The 20,589-nt window shown below is 41.0% G+C and overlaps 1 protein-coding gene across 1 annotated transcript in view; it reads left to right on the forward strand.

Moving 5' to 3' along the window:
• LOC145399244 (putative neural-cadherin 2) overlaps positions 1-20,589 on the forward strand; it is a 135,049-nt gene that overhangs the window by 103,111 nt on the left and 11,349 nt on the right. The window contains exons 17-26 of the mRNA XM_080271932.1: positions 1,398-1,528; positions 2,533-2,896; positions 9,077-9,310; positions 9,394-9,732; positions 9,840-10,182; positions 13,732-13,930; positions 14,170-14,402; positions 14,997-15,185; positions 15,318-15,383; positions 17,229-17,351. Of these exons, the coding sequence (XP_080128058.1) occupies positions 1,398-1,528; positions 2,533-2,896; positions 9,077-9,310; positions 9,394-9,732; positions 9,840-10,182; positions 13,732-13,930; positions 14,170-14,402; positions 14,997-15,185; positions 15,318-15,383; positions 17,229-17,351 (2,221 nt within the window). The remainder of the gene's footprint in view (positions 1-1,397; positions 1,529-2,532; positions 2,897-9,076; positions 9,311-9,393; positions 9,733-9,839; positions 10,183-13,731; positions 13,931-14,169; positions 14,403-14,996; positions 15,186-15,317; positions 15,384-17,228; positions 17,352-20,589) is intronic.

Here is a 20,589-nt window from a genome sequence, read left to right on the forward strand (position 1 = left end):
AAAAAGTTTAAGAATGCCTAAACTAACAGCTAAATTAGAACTATTTAAAAAAAAAATATTAGCAGACTGCGTCTTCATAGTTCATTAAGTTCTTCCTGTCTTTCGATAATGGCAGTATGTCTCCCAAAGGAAGTGTATGAAGTAGACAACATCATTGCTTGTAATATCTTCATCAATTACCATCACTTTTATTTTCTTTTACACAGACACTTATTATTTTATGTTATTTTCTTTTAGTTTAGTTTAGTTTTCACGGTATAGTAAAAATTCTGAGTTCTCATATCTAGTACTGTATAGTCATTTGTATGGCAGAGAGGGAGTAATAACAGTAAAAAGAAGACTGTGCATACTGGAGGTTATACTTGTAGAACACTGCTGTAGATTATGTGAGATCTTAACTAATATGGTTCATTATTGCTTTATAAAACCCAGCTCAAGCTGTATGCAAATGATTAATTTTTCCCATATGTTTGGTATTAATGTATCGATTACTTTGGCAAAGTATGAACTCTCGTCATTTTGTTTCATTTACAAAGGTTCCAACATGCATGTATGAGTCAGCCTTGGTCACTTTATGGCAACTTTCCACACTGCTCGATCTCTGGCAACCCCCCTAATCAATCCTTTGCCCCTGAAGTCACACTTTGTGACCTCGTCTCGTCTTTTTCGGTCTGCCTTTCGCAATCCAATCTCCGATATTCACACTTCTCTTTTTCTGCACCCAGTTGTCATCCACTATCCTCTCCACATGCCCAATCCATCTCAGTCTACTATCTCCTTATTACAACACCAGTACACTCGGTCCTAACCTTCCTGTCAATTCTGCAGTTGTAAACCTACTGTAGCCCCCTATAGGCCTTGCATTCGAGGATGCACTACACATCCACCTAATCACTGTCATTTCTGTACATTTGAGCCTACAAATATCATCGTCTTTTACTGCCCAGGCCTCACTACCATACAACATTACACTCCTAACACATGCTGCATACAAAGGTCCCCTAGCACAGAGTGACAGCCCTCTCAGTTCAGGAGAGGCAACAGGTCCCTGAACTACTTCCAAGCAATCCTCACACTAGCCACAGAGCTAGCTCCAGCCCCACCCTCAGTACATTACATATCTCCCAAGTAACAAAACTCTTCCCCACACTCAAGAGACTCACAAGCAAGATCAATTCTTTCGCGCCTGACAATGTCCACATGCTCTCCCTATGGCAAACATAAGCAGGCATCATTAAACATGATTGCAACTGGGGCAATTGCAGTAATGTAGAGCCATGGTGCTGACGTAATGCATACAGTATATTTACGTGTCATGGATAGGACAGCAGCAAGTGTTAACCAAATTCTGATAATCAGTATAGATAGTAAACAAAGTCATGCTGTGTGGTGTGCAGGTTGTGGACACGAACTCCACGGCTCTGGTAACACCACGCCTCACTCGTGCGCAGGACTGCAGCTACCGTGACCACCAGACCTGCACACCAAGTTCCTGCCACAACGGTGGACGCTGTCTCCCAAGCGGCGGGTAAGAGGTCCATAGACATTTGAATGGCAGGTACGGTTGAGGTCGAGAGAGAAGTAAAGGGAAGCAAACTTTGGCAATGCTCTTCATTTCAGTGATTGGAAAGTAAGGCTAAAAATGTGTGTGTGTGTGTGTGTGTGTGTGTGTGTGTGTGTGTGTGTGTGTGTGTGTGTCTTTTCATTGTGTGTACTTTCTTTGCATAAATGTACAGTACATAAAATTAAAAACAACCCATTGCATTATGAATTACCATGTATGCCCTAATCCCCTATAAGATATATCAAGACATTAGGAAATGCGCTATCAGTTTGTTTTTGGTTAATAAAACAGCTGTTTTTGTAACAGGACTAGCAAAGTACAGTCAGCTGATTGAATCGCAGAGATACGATGTGCCACACAGTAACTTGTGAAGGTGTATGGCATGAAGGAGGACTGCTGGGCCTCAGGCAGTGGACTGTATCTTCTGAGCCCAGAGTCCAACACAAAAAAATGTAATGGATAGGGCAACAAATTTATTAACAGTGTAGACGTAAGAAATACAGTGCAGAGTTTAAAGCCCTATTTTCTGTTTTTAATCAGCAAGTGACAAAAATATCCCTTCATTATACTACACACACACACACACACACACACACACACACACACACGCACGCACGCACGCACGCACACTATCTATCTATCTATCTATCTAGAGAGAGAGAGAGAGAGAGAGAGAGAGAGAATATCAAAAAATTCTTATACAGTACCCCAACACTTTATTTGGGTGAGAGAGAGAGAGAGAGAGAGAGAGAAAGTATCACAAAATTCCCTTATACAGTACCCCCAACACTTTATTTGGGTGAGGCTGTAGGGGAGACTCCACTGAAGTGACAGGTGAGGCTTTAATGTGGGTTTGAAAGTGAGGTTATTTACACTGTGACCACTAATTTTTGCCCTTGACAAGCTTTTTGGATACCTGAGAATTATTTTGTCTGACTGTTTGCAGGAAGGACAGTGAATGGTTTAAGGAATCATGTGGTTGTCAGGTGTGTGTGTCCCGGTGGGTCGTGGGGGCCCCAGTGCAAGATCCTGAGCCGTACGTTCTCTGGGAAGGACTGGGCCTGGGTGCGACCACTGCCCCCCTGCCTTCCCCTGACCATCTCCCTCCGTCTCCTCACCCGCCGCCCCCACGCCCTGGTGCTCTACTCAGGACCCCTGGCGCCCATGGCACGCCACCCCAATCACCCGCCCACGCCCATGCTGGCTCTCCAGCTGTGGTGCGGTCGCCCACAGCTGCTGGTAGAAGGTGTTGCTGGGGTCATAAACCTAGAGGTCTCTACTGCAGTTAATGATGGCGACTGGCACGCCCTGCACCTCAGGTTAAGCACAGAGGTTTGTCACTATACTTTATTCATGAATAGTTGATAAAGCCAATGTATTACATATATATATATATATATATATATATATATATATATATATATATATATATATATATATATATATATATATATATATATATATTGTTACGGAACAGAGAAAGATAACGTACACTTTAAGTGAGAATACTAAGAGTCACTACTGTCCCGTAAAGTTCCAGGTTCAAAACAAAAGAGTTAGGTAAAATTACAAGTTAAAGTTTAATGCACAAACTAACAACAAAACATTCAGGACTCATGAGGATAATGTAATGGCAAAAACAGGTTAAATATATGGTTAACTGCAATAGCCTCTATTAACACGAAATTAGCAAGAATAAATTTATCTAAGTCAGCCCTGATAAAATGAGATACCAGATAATACTCAGTGAATGCCAGATAAATTATTACAGATACAAACTATTATCAAAAATGACTGACATAAAACCCAACATTAATTACAAAAACTTCACTAGGCCTACAAATTAAACTTATGCTATACAGTACAAGAAAAAATGCAATAACAGTAATACTCAAATTACACACAGCTGCTAGATGGTTGGAGACTTCTTGAGCACTCACAATAATAATATCTGTACAGGGGAGGACAGAGATGTGAACAAAATGAGGAGCAGATCTAAGTGGCAATGATGCAGAGACTGAGCTCATTATATAGGGGCCAGCAGAGCCTGATACAACTTGTAAGAGGGACACGCAAATGAAGCCATGGGGACAGAGAGCTGCAAATCCCGCAAAGTATAACAGAGAGAACGACTTACTCTACTATAACGGTAGAAGGGGGGGACTGAGGCAGAACACGCTCGCGATCAAACATGCAGCAACTGTGCGTTAAAATTACACAAAGGATGATGAAATCATAGGCTATGTAACACCTCCCCACAAAGAAAAAAGAAATTTACAAAGGAAATTTCTTATTACTCTAAAACAATCTGTACATGGCATTACAGACCATGCAAAAGCCTTTCCTAGTGTTACAAAACATGAGATCTCCCTAGCACGTTCAGTCATAGGTACTTGCCAGTATCCCTTTAACAAATCAAACTTACTTATGTACCTGGCCTTTCCAATCTTGTCTATGCAATCTTCCATGCGAGGGAGAGGGTAAGTGTCTGTTTTGGTTATCTGATTAACACGTCTGTAGTCAATGCAAAGCCGCTGTGACCCACCTGGCTTAGGGACCAGAGTGACAGGAGAACTCCACTCGCTCTGACAGGGCTCAATCATCTTGTGGTCCAACAGGAAGCCAAGCTCCTTCTGGATGAGAGGAACTTTCACTGGGTTCACACGGTAAGGAGGCAATTTAATTGGCTTTGCGTCTCCAACATCGACATCATGCATCAACACAGTGGTTCTTCCTGGAGTAGCACGGAACACTTGCGGGTACTCCTGCAGTAATGCCAAAAACTCCTGCCTTTCCTTGGGAGGTAGGTGAGAAAGCTTAGTCTGGAGATCATTCATGATATCAGGATTCTTCCCCAAACTATCACTCAGGCTCATACTGCATGGGAGAGCTTCACTTGCAGACTCGGGTGGAACAGCTACAGTGCAGACTGGATTATTTTCGTCCCGCCTGTGATATGACTTTAGCATGTTGATGTGACATAGTTGCTTCCTCTTTCTACGATCTGGTGTGGCGATGACATAGTTGACATCACTGAGTTTCTTCTCCACGAAATAAGGGCCACTAAACTTGGCTTGAAGAGGTTGCCCATGAACTGGTAGCAGAATCAAAACCTGATCTCCTGGCTGAAAGTGGCGCAACCTGGACTTCTTATCATACCAAGTCTTCATCTTCTCCTGAGCAGCTCCTAAATTCTCTCTCGCCAGCTGTAAAGCAGTGGACAGCCGTTCTTTGAACTTCATCACATACTCCAGCAGGTTGACGTCATCTTCCTCCGACAGCCAGCATTCCTTGAGTAGCTTAAGGGGTCCTCTTACTTCATGGCCAAACAGTAGTTCAAAAGGTGAGAAGCCCAGTGATTCATTTGGAGATTCTCTTGCAGCAAACACAACGAATGGAAGACCTTTATCCCAGTCTTTCTGATGTTCCAAACAGTATTTCTTGAGCATCGATTTGAGTGTTTGATGATATCTCTCCAACGCTCCTTGGGTCTGGGGATGGTAAGCTGAAGACGTGATCTGGGTGATGCCCAACTCTTTCAAAGTCTGCTTGAAAACGTTTGACATGAAATTACTTCCCCGGTCTGACTGTACCTCCTTGGGCAGACCAAACTTTGTGAAGAACCCTAGCATTTCCTTAACCACGTTCTTTGCTGAGATATTTCTAAGTGGAATGGCTTCAGGATAACGAGTAGCCATATCAATCATGGTCAACACATAAGAAAATCCTGAAGAAGTCTTAGGAAGAGGGCCCACAATATCCACCAACACACGGGTGAAAGGCGCCTCAAAAGGAGGAATGGGAACTAGAGGTGCAACCTTTTCGGTCTGATTACACTTCCCCACAACTTGACAGGTGTGACAAGACTTACAATACCAGGAAACATCCCTGAAGATACCTGGCCAGTAGAAGTGTTTCAAAATGCGTGCCACAGTCTTCCTCACTCCAAGGTGTCCTGCCAAACTGGAATCATGAGCCACTCTAATGATATCCTGCCTACAAACCCGAGGGATGACAACTTGATGTACAACCTCCCATTCACAGTCGGCTGATGCTGTTGGGGGTCTCCACTTCCTCATAAGTACTCCTGACTTTACATAATAACAAGTAGAAGCACCGGCTGACTCTTCTTCACTGTAAGCAGAGTTAGCTAGACCTTTCAACTCAGGGTCAGCAACCTGCAACTCAACCAACTCTTGACGAGACAAATTATCAACACTACGGGGTACTGCCTCATCTGGTGAGTGGTCCAAATTAGCAAGAAAAGTGTCAGCTAGGATAACATCATCATCATCATTATCCTCTAAATCACCAGTAACTTTAGACTTAGCCCTAGTGACAGCACATGCAGGGAACACATCAGGGACATCACAATCCTGGGACGCAGCCACTGGCTCACTAGACAACTGAGGAGCTGGACACACTTGACTTCCACCAATATCATTTCCAAGTAAGAAAGTTACACCTGACATTGGGAGTGTCTCAACCAACCCAACCATAACAGAACCATTAACAAAACCAGACTCTAAATTCACTCTGCACAGAGGAACAGAGAAGTAATTATTCCCTACACCTTGTAAGATTACAGTTTCATCAGAGGAATTAACATTAGAGCCTAGAACACTGGTCAGCATAAGGGATTGGCAAGCACCTGTATCACGATATATATGAACTGATTTCCTGTCATTACTGTCCAGAGGACTGACAAAACCATCAGACAGGAAATTAGCACATGAACTCTTGAGAGTGTCACCCACGTTACTGCTCAAAAGAGGAGCTCCATCATGAGAATTTAAGTTACCCCTCAAAGCAGGTTCAGTTAACTCAGTTAAAGAATTCTGGGAACTCTCAAGAGTGGACACTAGACCAATTGACTGAATATTTAAAGACTCCTTTTTGTTCACATCACGCTGTCTCCTGAAACATCTCTCCGTAGTATGACCAAGCTTACTACAATAAGTACATTTACTTTTCTGAAATCTAGAGGTGAAGCTGGTATTTACTTCCTGAGAAACATCATCCTTATTCTCTTTCCTGTTACCTGTACTCTGAGTAGAGGCAACGTACTTACTCTCAGCTTTCCCTTTTTCTTTAGACTATCTCTTGTGAGTGAGAACATACTCATCAGCTAAAACTGCAGCATCAGACAAATTATCTATTCTTTTCTCATCAAGATATAGGCTTACATCTTTACTAATACACCTTTTGAAATCCTCCAGCAAAATCATCTGCTTAAATTTGTCAAAATCAGAATCCACATTCTTAGAATTTAACCACTGCTCCAACAAATCTTCTTTGATTTTTGCATACTCAACATGGGATTGCTTATCTTGCTTGTAAGTTGTCCTAAATTTTACTCTATAGGCTTCAGGAACAAGCTCATAGGCCTTAAGAATCAAGCTCTTAACTACATCATAATTATCAGACTGATCCTGAGGCAAAGATGCATAAGTTACTTGAGCTTTACCGGTGAGAACAGTTTGAAGGAGTACTGGCCAATACTTTTTAGGCCAATTAAAACCTGTAGCTACCCTCTCAAACAACTGAAAATACTTTGTTAAATCAGATTCATTAAAAGGAGGGACAAGTTTAACATTTTTAGCCACATCAAAATCATAAGAGCTAGATGATCCAGTTCCACCTTGTTTCATGCGATACTCATGGTCTGCCTGAATCCTGGCAAGTTCAACTTGTGCCTCAGCCTCTTTAGAACGGGCCTCCTGCAGGGCTAGCTGTAACTTAGCTAATTCAATCTGCGTTTGCTCATTTGGAGGAGTCACACTAAACAAGCTTTCATTAATCATGTCAACAATCTGATCTTTAGAATGATGAGAGCGAACAACAATTCCCAATTGTTGAGCAACAAGCTTAAGTTCATTCTTTGTTCTGTTTTCTATATCACACACTGTTTGCACATTTGACAAAAAATCCTTGGCTTCATCAAGTGTGGTAATAGTAGACATAATTAATAAGAAACAGTCACAAAATATCAAACAATATCCTTATGATAATATCCTGAATATCCTGATATGAGGTCGCCAAATTTATGTTACGGAACAGAGAAAGATAACGTACACTTTAAGTGAGAATACTAAGAGTCACTACTGTCCCGTAAAGTTCCAGGTTCAAAACAAAAGAGTTAGGTAAAATTACAAGTTAAAGTTTAATGCACAAACTAACAACAAAACATTCAGGACTCATGAGGATAATGTAATGGCAAAAACAGGTTAAATATATGGTTAACTGCAATAGCCTCTATTAACACGAAATTAGCAAGAATAAATTTATCTAAGTCAGCCCTGATAAAATGAGATACCAGATAATACTCAGTGAATGCCAGATAAATTATTACAGATACAAACTATTATCAAAAGTGACTGACATAAAACCCAACATTAATTACAAAAACTTCACTAGGCCTACAAATTAAACTTATGCTATACAGTACAAGAAAAAATGCAATAACAGTAATACTCAAATTACACACAGCTGCTAGATGGTTGGAGACTTCTTGAGCACTCACAATAATAATATCTGTACAGGGGAGGACAGAGATGTGAACAAAATGAGGAGCAGATCTAAGTGGCAATGATGCAGAGACTGAGCTCATTATATAGGGGCCAGCAGAGCCTGATACAACTTGTAAGAGGGACACGCAAATGAAGCCATGGGGACAGAGAGCTGCAAATCCCGCAAAGTATAACAGAGAGAACGACTTACTCTACTATAACGGTAGAAGGGGGGGACTGAGGCAGAACACGCTCGCGATCAAACATGCAGCAACTGTGCGTTAAAATTACACAAAGGATGATGAAATCATAGGCTATGTAACAATATATATATATATATATATATATATATATATATATATATATATATATATATATATCCATCCATAATCCAATCCTACGTTGCCCCATGAGAAGCGTAGGAGCCCTGGGCTAGGCAGTTGGTCCTGACATTTAAGATGAGAGTGACCAACCTCACTCATCCCTGAGTGGCACTATGTGAGCAATCAATCCTAACCACCACTTGGATAATACACCTTCACCGGTTCAATCCGATTGGAGCGCAATAATTACCCACTAAACCACCAGGGTCCATATATATATATATATATATATATATATATATATATATATATATATATATATGAGTGTGTGTGTGTGTGTGTGTGTGTGTGAGTAATAATGTTTTTTTTTTATGAATGAAATTATGAAATCAAAGCAACAGGGTTTGCAGATTGAAATAGGATGGCCATATTCTAATGATAAAATAAGCATCTAATTCCTGAATGGTGAATGTAAGCGATGACGAATATCTTTTGTGGAAGGTTAGTAAGAAAATAATATTATGATATGAAATCGAGAGCCCCAGGGTTTGCAGATTGGAATAGGATGACCATATTTTAATTATAAGGAAAGTATCTAATGCTCGAATGGTGAATATGGGCGATGATGAATATCGCAAGTAGTAGGTTAGGAAGAAAATAATATTAATGATTATATACAGGGTGTGGCAATGGTGGTGGACCTATGTGGCCGTGGGTACCATAACACTTCTGTGGATGATGGCCATTGTGCAGCAAGGGCGTCCTGGAGTAGTCCCAAAGGCCTGGCACCATGGCTGTTGCAAGTGGGTGGCTTGGCTCATACACCACCCAGTTCTGCTGACCATGGGTGGAGGGAGGCGCCGACACGAAGGCCACTTACTGGATGCATATCACATTTGCGCATCAATGGTCAGGTGAGGTGTTGATTAATATACGTGTGTCAGCTTTACTATGTCCCAGGCACAGCAACCATTACTGCCCCTCAGTTTTGTTGCAGCTGGTGGATCTGGGTGAACCTGCCCACAGTAGAGGCGGCTTGAGAGGTTGCCAACCCCAGGAAAGGGCATGTGAGGGTGGCTGTGGACACCGCGGCCAGTGTGTGGGTGGCTTAAACCAGCCGCAGTGTGAGTGTGACCCAGGGTGGACGGGGTCAGGATGTGACACACCCACCCTCCCAGCAACTTTCAGTTACTCTTCCTACATCAAGCTGGCACTGACCTTCACGCCAGCGGCGCAGGTGGTGACAGTGCAGTTGCGTTTAAGGACTAGAGGAGCCAAGAATATAATGTTGCTCAGCCTGGCTGCACACCAGAATGATGCTGCTTTTACACTTTATGTAAGTAGTTTTACTGATGTAAATTTTGCTTATGAGCACAGTTGTTGCCATGTTATTCAGTTAGATATGCTTTTAGTAATCATTATATCATTCACGGCTCTCCCTAGCTGCAGGAGGGGGTGGCATGTGTGCGGGTGTCGGGGACAGGGTGGACAGAAGTCACTGCCTGTGTTGAGGGTAAGCTGCTGGGTGATGGAGAGTGGCACACGGTCAGAGGTGAACGTCATGGCCACAGTTTGGTGGTGGCCGTCGATGATGGGGATGGATGGCACCGCAATGAGTCACTCGCTGTTCTGGCTGCCCCAGGGGAGGAGGCGCACTTGGGAGGCCCACCACGTCACTCCCCGCTGACCCTGCACGTGGACACTAATGATGGTGTGATGCTGGGAAAGGGGAGTTCTGAGCTGTTGGGAACAGACTTTGTTGACAAAACTGAAGAAGATGAGGACAGTAAGTACTGTTTCCTCTGAATATGCTTTTAGTGAATAACTTTGAAATTATGACGCAACAATGAAGGGCAGTAGTACTATATCATGTAATATTTTCTCCATTTTAGTTCAGTCTAAGGTGGCACTTTGTGAGAGTGGTTTCATCATTTTCATATTTCCATAATAGATCATTTACTAAACAGAAAATAGTACATATTGCTCCGTTCAAACAAATTCTTTGTTTAAGAATCCACAATCATAGGAATTTAATGTTCCTGTGTTACGAAAGAAATGGGAAAATCCATGTCCAGCATCATTCTGTACATGTAGTCTTGACTGCCACAGAAAACATGATTATATCCACAATACATCCATAGTGGAAAGTATCATTTTTTTTTTCATTAACAGTATTTTTAAAAATGAATGTTAATCACCCACCAAAATAAGCTGTTTGCTAAGGTACCGACTACCTACAAGCCAAATGTGAAGAAATTTCACAAAACGCTACAGAGTTCAGTCACCGCATTTCACAAAAAGTAAAAAGATTATATGACTGCTGTCATTCGATCGTCTTTGATCAAATCCTCACCGAAGTAATAGACTTCTGGACCTCCACCTAGTTGAAGTTTCCTGAAGGTTTGGTGATAATTCGTCCACAACTTTTTGAGATGCTTTTGCAACAGATGCACATGCACACAGGCACATGCTAACAAAAAGTATATTGCCTTACCATGCTAAAGGCGGACGATAAAAAAGAAAGAAAAAGAAAAAAGAAAAGCAGCCATGCACCTTCTCATCCACCTGCGTCACCTTGAAAAGTAAGCAAGAAAAAAAATGCCTTTTGGGATGAAATGTAACACTCATAAGACTATATCTGTGCTTGCAACCTGCCACATGTATTTGTTTTTTTGTTTTTTTCAAGAAGGGGAATGATATAATGGGTGGAGCAGTAAAGGAGACAAATGGAAAAGCGGCAATAGACATTTGAGAAGAAGGGATGGTGTGAGTATTCTTTACAGATTTTGAATGTAAATTGCCACATAGCATGGATGGAAAACTTCCTTGTGCAGATTGAAATGGGGAGGAGATCAATGGGTGTGATAGGGAAGAAAAGCAAGATGTAGAGAAGCATTACAGAATATGTGTGGGAACGCGGCACAGTGACGAGTGTCTACAGAGAGTTGGGAGAGGGGAGGGGTTAATGTTGCAAGTGCTTGATTAAACCTTTAATAAGGTTATATACTTTCTCTGAAGTAAGGTACCCGAGGAGAGGCAGAGTGAATACAGTGAATAAAAGTATGTGAAATAAAAAATAATGTTCAAGTTTTAGGAAAATATATAGAAAACGGGTGGAATCAGTCTGTCACTGTTGAGCCTACCAGTTAAGGTGTGTGGGAGATCGGTGATGGGAAGTTCAGTGCATCGTACACAACGCCATATTAGGAGGGAACAGGGAGTTTTCAAGTGTGACAACAAGTGTACGGATCAGCTTGCCTTGAGAACCGCATGAAAGATATACAAAAAAGGGGTGGAATCAGTCTGTCACTTTCATGAACCTGGGAAGGTGTATGACAAACATGACAGAGATGCTTTACAGCAAGTGTTTCACATGTTAGGGGTAGGCAAGAAATACCCAAAAAGCAGTGAATAGTTTTCACTAAAGAAACAGAGCATTCATGTGACTGAAAAACGAGAAGCGTGAAGGTCTTGGGATAAAATAAGGTGCATTGGATATGTGTGATGTCTCCCTGGCTTCATTTGTTTGTTAATGGGATGAGGAGGAGGATAGATATAAAGGTTTTGAGGTGAGAGGAGAGGAAAGTTCAAGGGTTGTAGAGAGACCGGGAAGTGTGCAAATGATACAAAATTGAATACACATTCAAAATAAAGTTTAGCAGTTAGTAAGTGCTTTTCAAAGAGTTTATGTGAGGAGGAAACTGAGATTGTGACAAAATGGCAAGGTGGTGAAAAGTTGTATAGAGACAGCACAGCGATATGAAAGTAAATCGAATAAGGAAGATTTGGAGCCGGAGAAGTGCTTAAATATTTGGTTGTTGACGTAGCAACAGATTAAAGTCTGGAACAAAGGCTAGGAAGAAAGGAACAGTATTTGGGGAGTTGAGGTGCAAGTGAAAGGAAAGACCACAGTATGGGTGAAGGCACAGTGGTGCGGATTGTCATGGACTACAAGTGGCTCCAAAGTGGGTCCCATTGTGAAACAGTGGTAGGTATGAAAGGCTGTGCTCAGACGGTTTTGAATTCGACTCTTTCACTTTAATGATGTCTTGTTTGTTTATTCTTCCTACCTCAAGTTGATTCTGTTCAGCTCAGGGGAGACTTATCATATTGCAAGAGTTAGTGTAGGATTATGTAACCTCTCCAGTTCGTAAAGTCTCTCTTCAGCTTGTTAAATTCGTGTGACAGTAGCTAGAATGTCATGAAAGTTACGTGCTTAGGCTGAAGGGTTAAGGAACTGCTCCTGTGATTTTTGTTTCACTCTTCTTCTGAGTATTAGGGAGCAGTAGATGAATATTACCCTTAAGTTATTTCTGCCTAGGCCGAGGAATTTAGAGTGATGGTGGATCGTGGTGAATTCAGACAGCGAGTTCCCACTCCTCAGCCATAGCGCCAGGTTAACATGGGGTACAAAAGTAGAACTGTCATATTATTTGAATAACTGAATCGCAATACCAGTGCTGAATTGGAACAAGAGTCTAGATGGTTAGAAAGTGCGGCAAAAAGGAAGGAATCATGTGAAGTTTTAAATGAAAAAGACAGGAAAAAACATGATAGTCTGCAGGTAGTCACATCGTTTTTTTCATCTCCACCTGCCATTTATGGTAATATGATATTCTATACTATGAAATTCATCGTTATCACAGCCCATAGACTGCACCAGGGAGTCACGAGGTGAGTGGATTCCAACAGTATGCAGACTGTATTGCTGCTACGTCAACACAGATATTAGCTACATTAAATCACCACACTTACCATTGTTTTCGAGCGTGAAAAAATGTAAACCTAATCCATCTTTTATCTGTATATCTTACCATCTGTCTCTACCTGTATCTATATATCTTTAAATACAAATAGATAGATAGATAGATAAATGTACATCTATTGAAAGTGAATTCGCAAAAATAATGAAAGCAGCCAGTGAACTATAACTAGTTTATTAAAAAAATCTACAAGTTTTTTTTTTTTTTTTTACAAACCTCATCAGTCAGATAATGTTTTATGGATGGCTTTGGAAAGTAAAGATTTCCTTCAGCTGAATGAATATATTTATCTGAGTCGAAATATATTTTTTAACCTACTCCGAAGTAGGTTATGGATTCTTTTTTTTTCACCATAGGAGAGACCCACCTTGATGAAGAGGTTAAAAACATTCTTCACTAATGCAGTCACTGATGAACCTACCAAGTGACAGAAGCAAAGAATCATTAATATTTCTTCAGTTGAGTAGAATGATTAAACCTTCCACTCACTGAATTTTGTTTGAGTATATTGATAATATATCGCCATAATATAATGGCTCCTACCTGATGATACTGTATGTAATTCTCACTAGGTTCAATATTTTGTGTTGATGACGTGCGTGTGTGTGGGCACGGGATGCCGCTGCCCCCCATCATGAACACTAGCAGGTGGGGCCAGGTGACCAGCTGGCAGGGTCTGGAGTCTGGTTGCTCTGCCCCTGATGCTTGTCTTAACACCACCTGCCACCCACCTCTCACATGCATCTCCACCTGGGGCACTGCCACCTGCAGGTACTTTACAGATTGATTTCATAATTTGCTTCATGCTTTTTCTCTAGTATAATTTACCCTGTCTTATCGACAGTCTTAGTTCTTTACTACTGTATAGAGAAAGGAATTGTGGATTTTTCTCTCTCTCATTTATCCAGCTTGATTGCTGTATTATTATCAGACAGTTTGATAAACTTCTATTCAAGGGGAATTAGGTATGTCCATGAATGACCTAGTGTTACTCTGCTCCCATGGTGCAGCTGTGGTCCTAGGCGTCATGTGGTGGGCCACAGTTGCCGTGACGTGGACGAGTGCCTGTTGCAGCCATGTCTGCACGGCGGAACTTGCAACAACCTGCAGCCCGGCTACCAGTGTGTGTGCAGCCCCACCCACACTGGGGACCACTGCCAGTGGACACATATCACAACTGCACCACACCCACTCACTGCTCCACTCGCCATTGCTACATTCACGTTATCAGTTCTTATGCTTGGTAAGATATGGTTTAGCAAGCTATACATGCTTCATAACTGATATATTTTGACTAGCAGTAAGGAGAATTACCGGGTCTTTTAAGTTAGTCTTGATAAAGCTTACAGATAGCCAATGTGAACATAGTGCATCAGAAAAAACTGCAACATCCTAAATAGAAGAGCAGAGAAAATATTACTATATTTACGTCATACTGAATATTTGTCACAGACACTTTCCTACAAGCCAGTCGTACAGCTGCTTGTACTACCAGTGAGGTATTTTGGACACCCGAGTCCGGTATCTGTTTCAGGGCCAGAAACACTTTCAGTAATGAAATAGTGATGAAGGCATAGAGGTACCATAGATTATTGGAATGAGGGATAAAAAAAATAGATGAAAACTAGTGTGGCAAAATTCAGTTAAACTGTGCAAATTTCTACAAAAAATTTCACTGACGTATATTAAAATAATCTTTGTTACATTTGCATTGACCCATGTTGAGTGTTTTACCTCTGCCAATGTCACATATCTTGTGTCCATAACACTGTCACTCCTTGCAGTGACATCATCACAGTTTGTCCTGTGATATGAATTTTGTTTACATTATCGCCAGTGGTGGCAGGTGTGGTGCTTTCGCTGAGGCTCCGACAGCAGTGGTTTACGAGAGGACACAGAAACATTCCCAGGGAGATGCAGGAAGAGGCGGGTCAGGAGGGCGACACCAACCTGCAGGGAGATGAGCGCCACCATGCCTTGCTAGAGAGACTTACACTTCCTCCAGCCAGTTCCAGCCAGGAGCAAGGTGCAGATCTAGTATGAGTCTATTTAACTCGAGCTTGTTATGCAACGTAACCTTCAAAATCATCTCCACATCTTGATTATCAGATTTATATCTAAGATAAACCACTAACACAACTACTCTTATTGTTGTTAGGGAAAAACGTGCAGATTGGGTTGAGTGAAAAAGTGACCCAGGTGGCCAGTATCATAGAGGCTCCAGGTTAGGGTGGAGTGAAAAAACTTTTTTTTCGATTTTCAAAAGGCCTGGGTAGGGAAAAGTTGTGGGTTCATAATACAAATACTGTGTTAAAATTGTTTTCCTCTAAGATAATATTTGGACTATGCACACTGAGCTTTAAGTTCTTCGCTATGACGCTAATTATGACGCGTTTCTTCCAAATGCGCCAGGTGTCTGTTGTCAACAACTGTTGTGTAAAATAAGATATTTTAACAACTAAATGTGTAATAGAAATAATAGAATGAGAAAAGGTATTTGTTATCTTCTGTCTCTTCATACCAAAATGCTTTCTAAGACATACAGTATATGCAGCTCTTCGCTAATTTGAATAATATTTCTGTACTTTTCATATTATCCAAATCACCCAGAACTCACCACGATATTCTGAGTCAGGTTCTTTTATTAAGCTCACATGTTCTTCCACAAAAGAAATTGGATACTGAGTGCTACCATGGCTTTTAATTGAACGTGTCTGGTCTTTCCTCCCATCAAAGTATAAGCCATGTAATGGACCTCGGTCTTCCTTGCTTTGAATTACAACCTCCTTCCTTTGCTTTTTCCTCTCACGTTTCAGTTTACTCCGATCTATTACGTTAGTGGAATCAGTTTTGCTAACGATCCCAATATCTTGCAATACTGCTGTTGTTACTGAAGCACAAGCTCTGTCTGAGATACCATACCTATCACATTCTCTTGCTACAGTTGAAAGGCTTAGACGCATTTGTGATGTACGAGTACTAGGTTCTATATTTTCAGACTTCTGTTTCTTGAATTGTGGAGACCATTCACTGTCATTGCTATCAGTACTTTCATTGTTTTCCTCTGCATCGTCAGTCACAATATGCATAACACTTTGATCACATGTATGAGTCACAAAATATTTTTCCTTGCGCTCTTTCTCAGCCTCCATTCTCATCAGTTTTTGTTTCATCTTATTGGTTGCCTTCTTGTCAATTCCTGTGATCATCATTTTTCTCTCATTTCTTTGATCAGTTAGGAAGTCTCTTTCAGCCTTGGGCACTTGGTGTTGCTTCTCACACGAACACTCTAAGGAGGTACGGCATTTGCATGCAGCAATATCAAAAAGCTCAGCATTGGTTTTCAGAAAATCTTCCACACGTGTTTTGTAAGAAGGACTGTTTTTTCTATTCACTGGTTGTTTCAAAAGTTTCTTATATTTTTCATTACACTTTTTGATTAATTCAACAACTCTTTGATGTGACAGATGTGGGATTGAAGCCTTATCCCAAAGGTTTTCAACTTTGAATGCAACTAAATCAGCAATAGCATTAAACAAAGGATTTTGATCACCATTACATCTCATTTCATTATTCACATGAAGGCAGTATTTCAGTACATCAATAGTTGTAGGTAACTGAGTTTCTTTTAGTATAGCTGAAGTTCCTAGGATAGAGCACCAATGACTAGTTCGAGTTTTAAATGCCATAATGGGACAAGGTACCTGTTCTAGTTCTGTCTGAAAAGGAAAATATGTTTAAATAATTACAAAACTAGTTTACATTACATTGAAGAGACAGTAGATAACAAATGCCTTTTTTCATTCTATTATTTCTATTACACATTTAGTTGTTAAAATATCTTATTTTACACAACAGTTGTTGACAACAGATACCTGGCGCATTTGGAAGAATAACGCGTCATAATTAGCGTCATAGCGAAGAACTTAAAGCTCAGTGTGCATAGTCCAAATATTATCTTAGAGGAAAATAATTTTAACACAGTATTTGTATTATGAACCCACAACTTTTCCCCATCCAGGCCTTTTGGAAATCGAAAAAAAAGTTTTTTTACTCCACCCTACTCCAGGTGTTGCTGACGTGAAGAGAAATACAACGTGGCCAGATCCCCTACCAGCCAAGGAGGACCTCAGGGCATACACATATGGGGGGGACGGGTCCAGTGCTGAATCCCTGTCCTCTGCACAGTCTGGTTAGTATCTTTACTGTAATGATATATATATATCTATTTTAATGCCTAAAACTCCCATTAAACATTTAAAATCTAACATTGGATTTATATAAGGCAAAAACAGGACAATATATATATATATATATATATATATATATATATATATATATATATATATATATATATATATATATATATATATATATATAATCCTGAAATTGTTCCACTTAAAATACACACAATATACATAAAATCCATCCAAGACAATTTACCTACCAACAAAGCTCCAGGCCCAGATGGAATTCTGCCAATTGTTTTGAGAAAGTATTCCCCAGAACTTGCCTCTGTTCTCGCAAAATTATTTAGACTATGCATACGTACTTCATCATTTACTAATTCATGGAAAGAAGCCAGTATCCACCCAATTCCAAAGAAAGGAAGTACCTCTGACCCCTCTGATTACAGACCAATAGCTGTCACATCCTCTCTTGGTAAGGTATTTGAAACTTTGATTAATAAGCACTTGGTTAAACATCTTGAATACAACAACTTAATTAGTGATAGACAATATGGTTTTCGCCACGAAAGATCCACCATTGACATAATCTCCTGACTCATACCATCCATCAATCAATCGACCTACATGGAGGAACTCATGCAGTAGCCCTTGATATTTCTAAAGTTTTCGACAGAGTATGTCACCGTTCTCTGCTATTCAAACTCCCTTGCTAAGGACTAAAGTCTTTTGTTCCTTTGATTTCCTCATATCTCAGTGACAGAAAAATAAGAGTAAAATTAGATGATGTATATTCCAATTTCCACTCAAATAACGCAGGCATGCCGCAGGGATCAGTTCTTGTGCTAACCCTGTTCCTGGTTCATTTTAATGATCTCGTATCCATCACCCACAATCCCATCCGTTCATATGCAGATGACTCAACACTTCATAGTTCATTCACACTCAGACACCCATTTCCAAAGTCTGATATCTCTAACTCTAAGCTCATTACAGCCATCTCCATAAATCACGACCTATCTTAGATCAGTGAATGGGGACAAAACAACCTTGTCTCATTTAATGCTAGTAAAACTAAATATATACACTCTACTAATAGACAGGTATTGCCAGATTTGTTTATTACCTTTAGTGCTACAAATATTCTTATCTCCAAAATCATTGAAATTCTCGGTGTCTCACTTAACAATGCCCACAGCTGGACCTCTCACGTCAGATCTCTTGCTAAAACCGCCTCAAAGAAACTTAGATTATTGTGCAGAGTCCGTAACTTCTTCACTGACGAGCAGTTAGCTATGATTTATAAGAGTCACGTGCGCTCTCAGCTTGAATATTGCTCACCCTTGTAGAATGGATGTGGAGAGGTTGCATTAAAACAACTAGACAAAATTCAGAACAAGGCTGTTAGAATTATTAATAACCTTGCTATTACTAATAAACTACCTCCCCTATAGGAAAGAAGGAATGTTGCCTCCCTTGCATTATTTTACAGATATTTTTATAGCAAATGCTCAGACGAAGTTGCGTCAATTGTGCCACCTCTCCATGCCTTCCCTCGTGCTACACGGGCATCTGGTAGCGCTCATGACTGGAATGTCACTCAGCCATATTGCAGAACTTCTACCTATCAGAATTCTTTCATTCCCCGAACTGCATCTCTCTGGAACTCGCTCCCCCAGAGTTGTGTCCCTCAAAACTTGAACCTACAGCTGTTCAAGTCTAACTGTTACAGATACTTTATGAACAGAGGACACCAGTAATCTGGTGTATGGTTTAGCTTAGTTTTTTTTTAATCATTTGTTTTTCCTTCCTCTGTTCTGTTATTTTAAAAATATAATCAGATGAAGAGGGAAAACAGGGCTATCATAGGTGAGCAGTGTGTGAAGAATGATAAAGCGAAGGTAGTGGTGAACAGTGAGGCAATTAACGATGCCTGGAGAGAGTAGCGTAACGGGTTGCTGAATGAGGAATTTGACTGGAACAGGGAAGGTTCGGAGTCAATGGATCCAGTATGTTCAATGCCCTTGGCCTTTGATTGATGCTGCTACTATGAACTGGGTAATAGGCAGAATGCAGGTGGGAAGGTGGCAGGTGTGTCTGGGTTGACTGCTGAAATGCAGAAGACCTCAGGAGAAATAGAAGTGGAGTTATTTAGTAATTTGGTAAGTACGATTATTAATGACTATGTTGTCCCAGATGACTGGCAGTAAAGTGCGATCGTAAATGTGTACAAGGGGAAGGGTGATGCTCTGGAAAGAGGAAGTTATAGAGGCATAAAACGTTTGGACCAGATAATAAAGATAGTGGAGAGAGTTCTAGAGAGTGTGATAAAAGAATGAGTAAATATTGATGAGATGCTGTTTGGGTTTATGTCAGGCAAAGAGATCACTGATGCCATATTCACTGACAGCTTTAGGAAAAATATATAGGAAGGGAAAGTACCTTGTTTTTTTTCATTTGGTGAAAGCCTTTGACAAGGTCCCAAGGGGGCGGTGAAGTGGACAATGAGAAAGCTCGGGATCGAGGAGTGGCTGGTTAGGGTGGGTATGGCCTGCACCCACGCATGAGTGAATGGAGATTTGAGTGATGAGTTTTCCGTGAAGGGTGGTGTGCATCAGGGGTCAGTCTTGAGCTCTTTATTGTTTTTCATGGTGCGTGAAGCCCTTTCACGTGACTTCAGAAATGGACTCATGTGGGAGATGCTGTATGCCAATGAGCTGGTACTAATTGCTGAGAATGAAAGGGAGACAGAGGAAGGATTTAGTAAGTGGAGAGATGGTATGAGGCACAAGGGTTTCATAGTAAGTGCAGATGAAACGAAAGTGATGATATCTAGGACTGGTGGTGGTACTGTCAAACAAGGAGAGTGGCCATGTGTGGTTTGCCACAAGGGTGTGGGAAGTAATTCCACCTTGTGCAGCGTTTGTGATAAGTGGGTGCATAAGAGGTGTAGTGGTGTTACAGTTAGACTGCAGGACAATGCTCATTTAGTATGTGTGATGCGTCGGGGAGAGCATGTGGAGATTGTCAGGTGTGAAAGAATTGATCTTCCTGGTGAGTCTCTTGAGTGTGTGGAAAAGTTTTGTTACTTGGGAAACATGTTATGTGCTGGAGGTGGGACTGGAGCTAGCTCTGTGGCTAGAGCTGAAAGATGTTCAGGGACCTGTTGCCTCTTTTGAAACTGAGAGGGCTCTCCCTCTGTGCCAAAGGATGCGGCATGTGATGTATGGTAGTGGGACCTGG

This window comes from Coenobita brevimanus, chromosome 48 (assembly GCF_032717465.1).
Source record: "Coenobita brevimanus isolate Jiangsu-jjx chromosome 48, ASM3271746v2, whole genome shotgun sequence".
Classification (NCBI taxonomy): domain Eukaryota; kingdom Metazoa; phylum Arthropoda; class Malacostraca; order Decapoda; family Coenobitidae; genus Coenobita; species Coenobita brevimanus.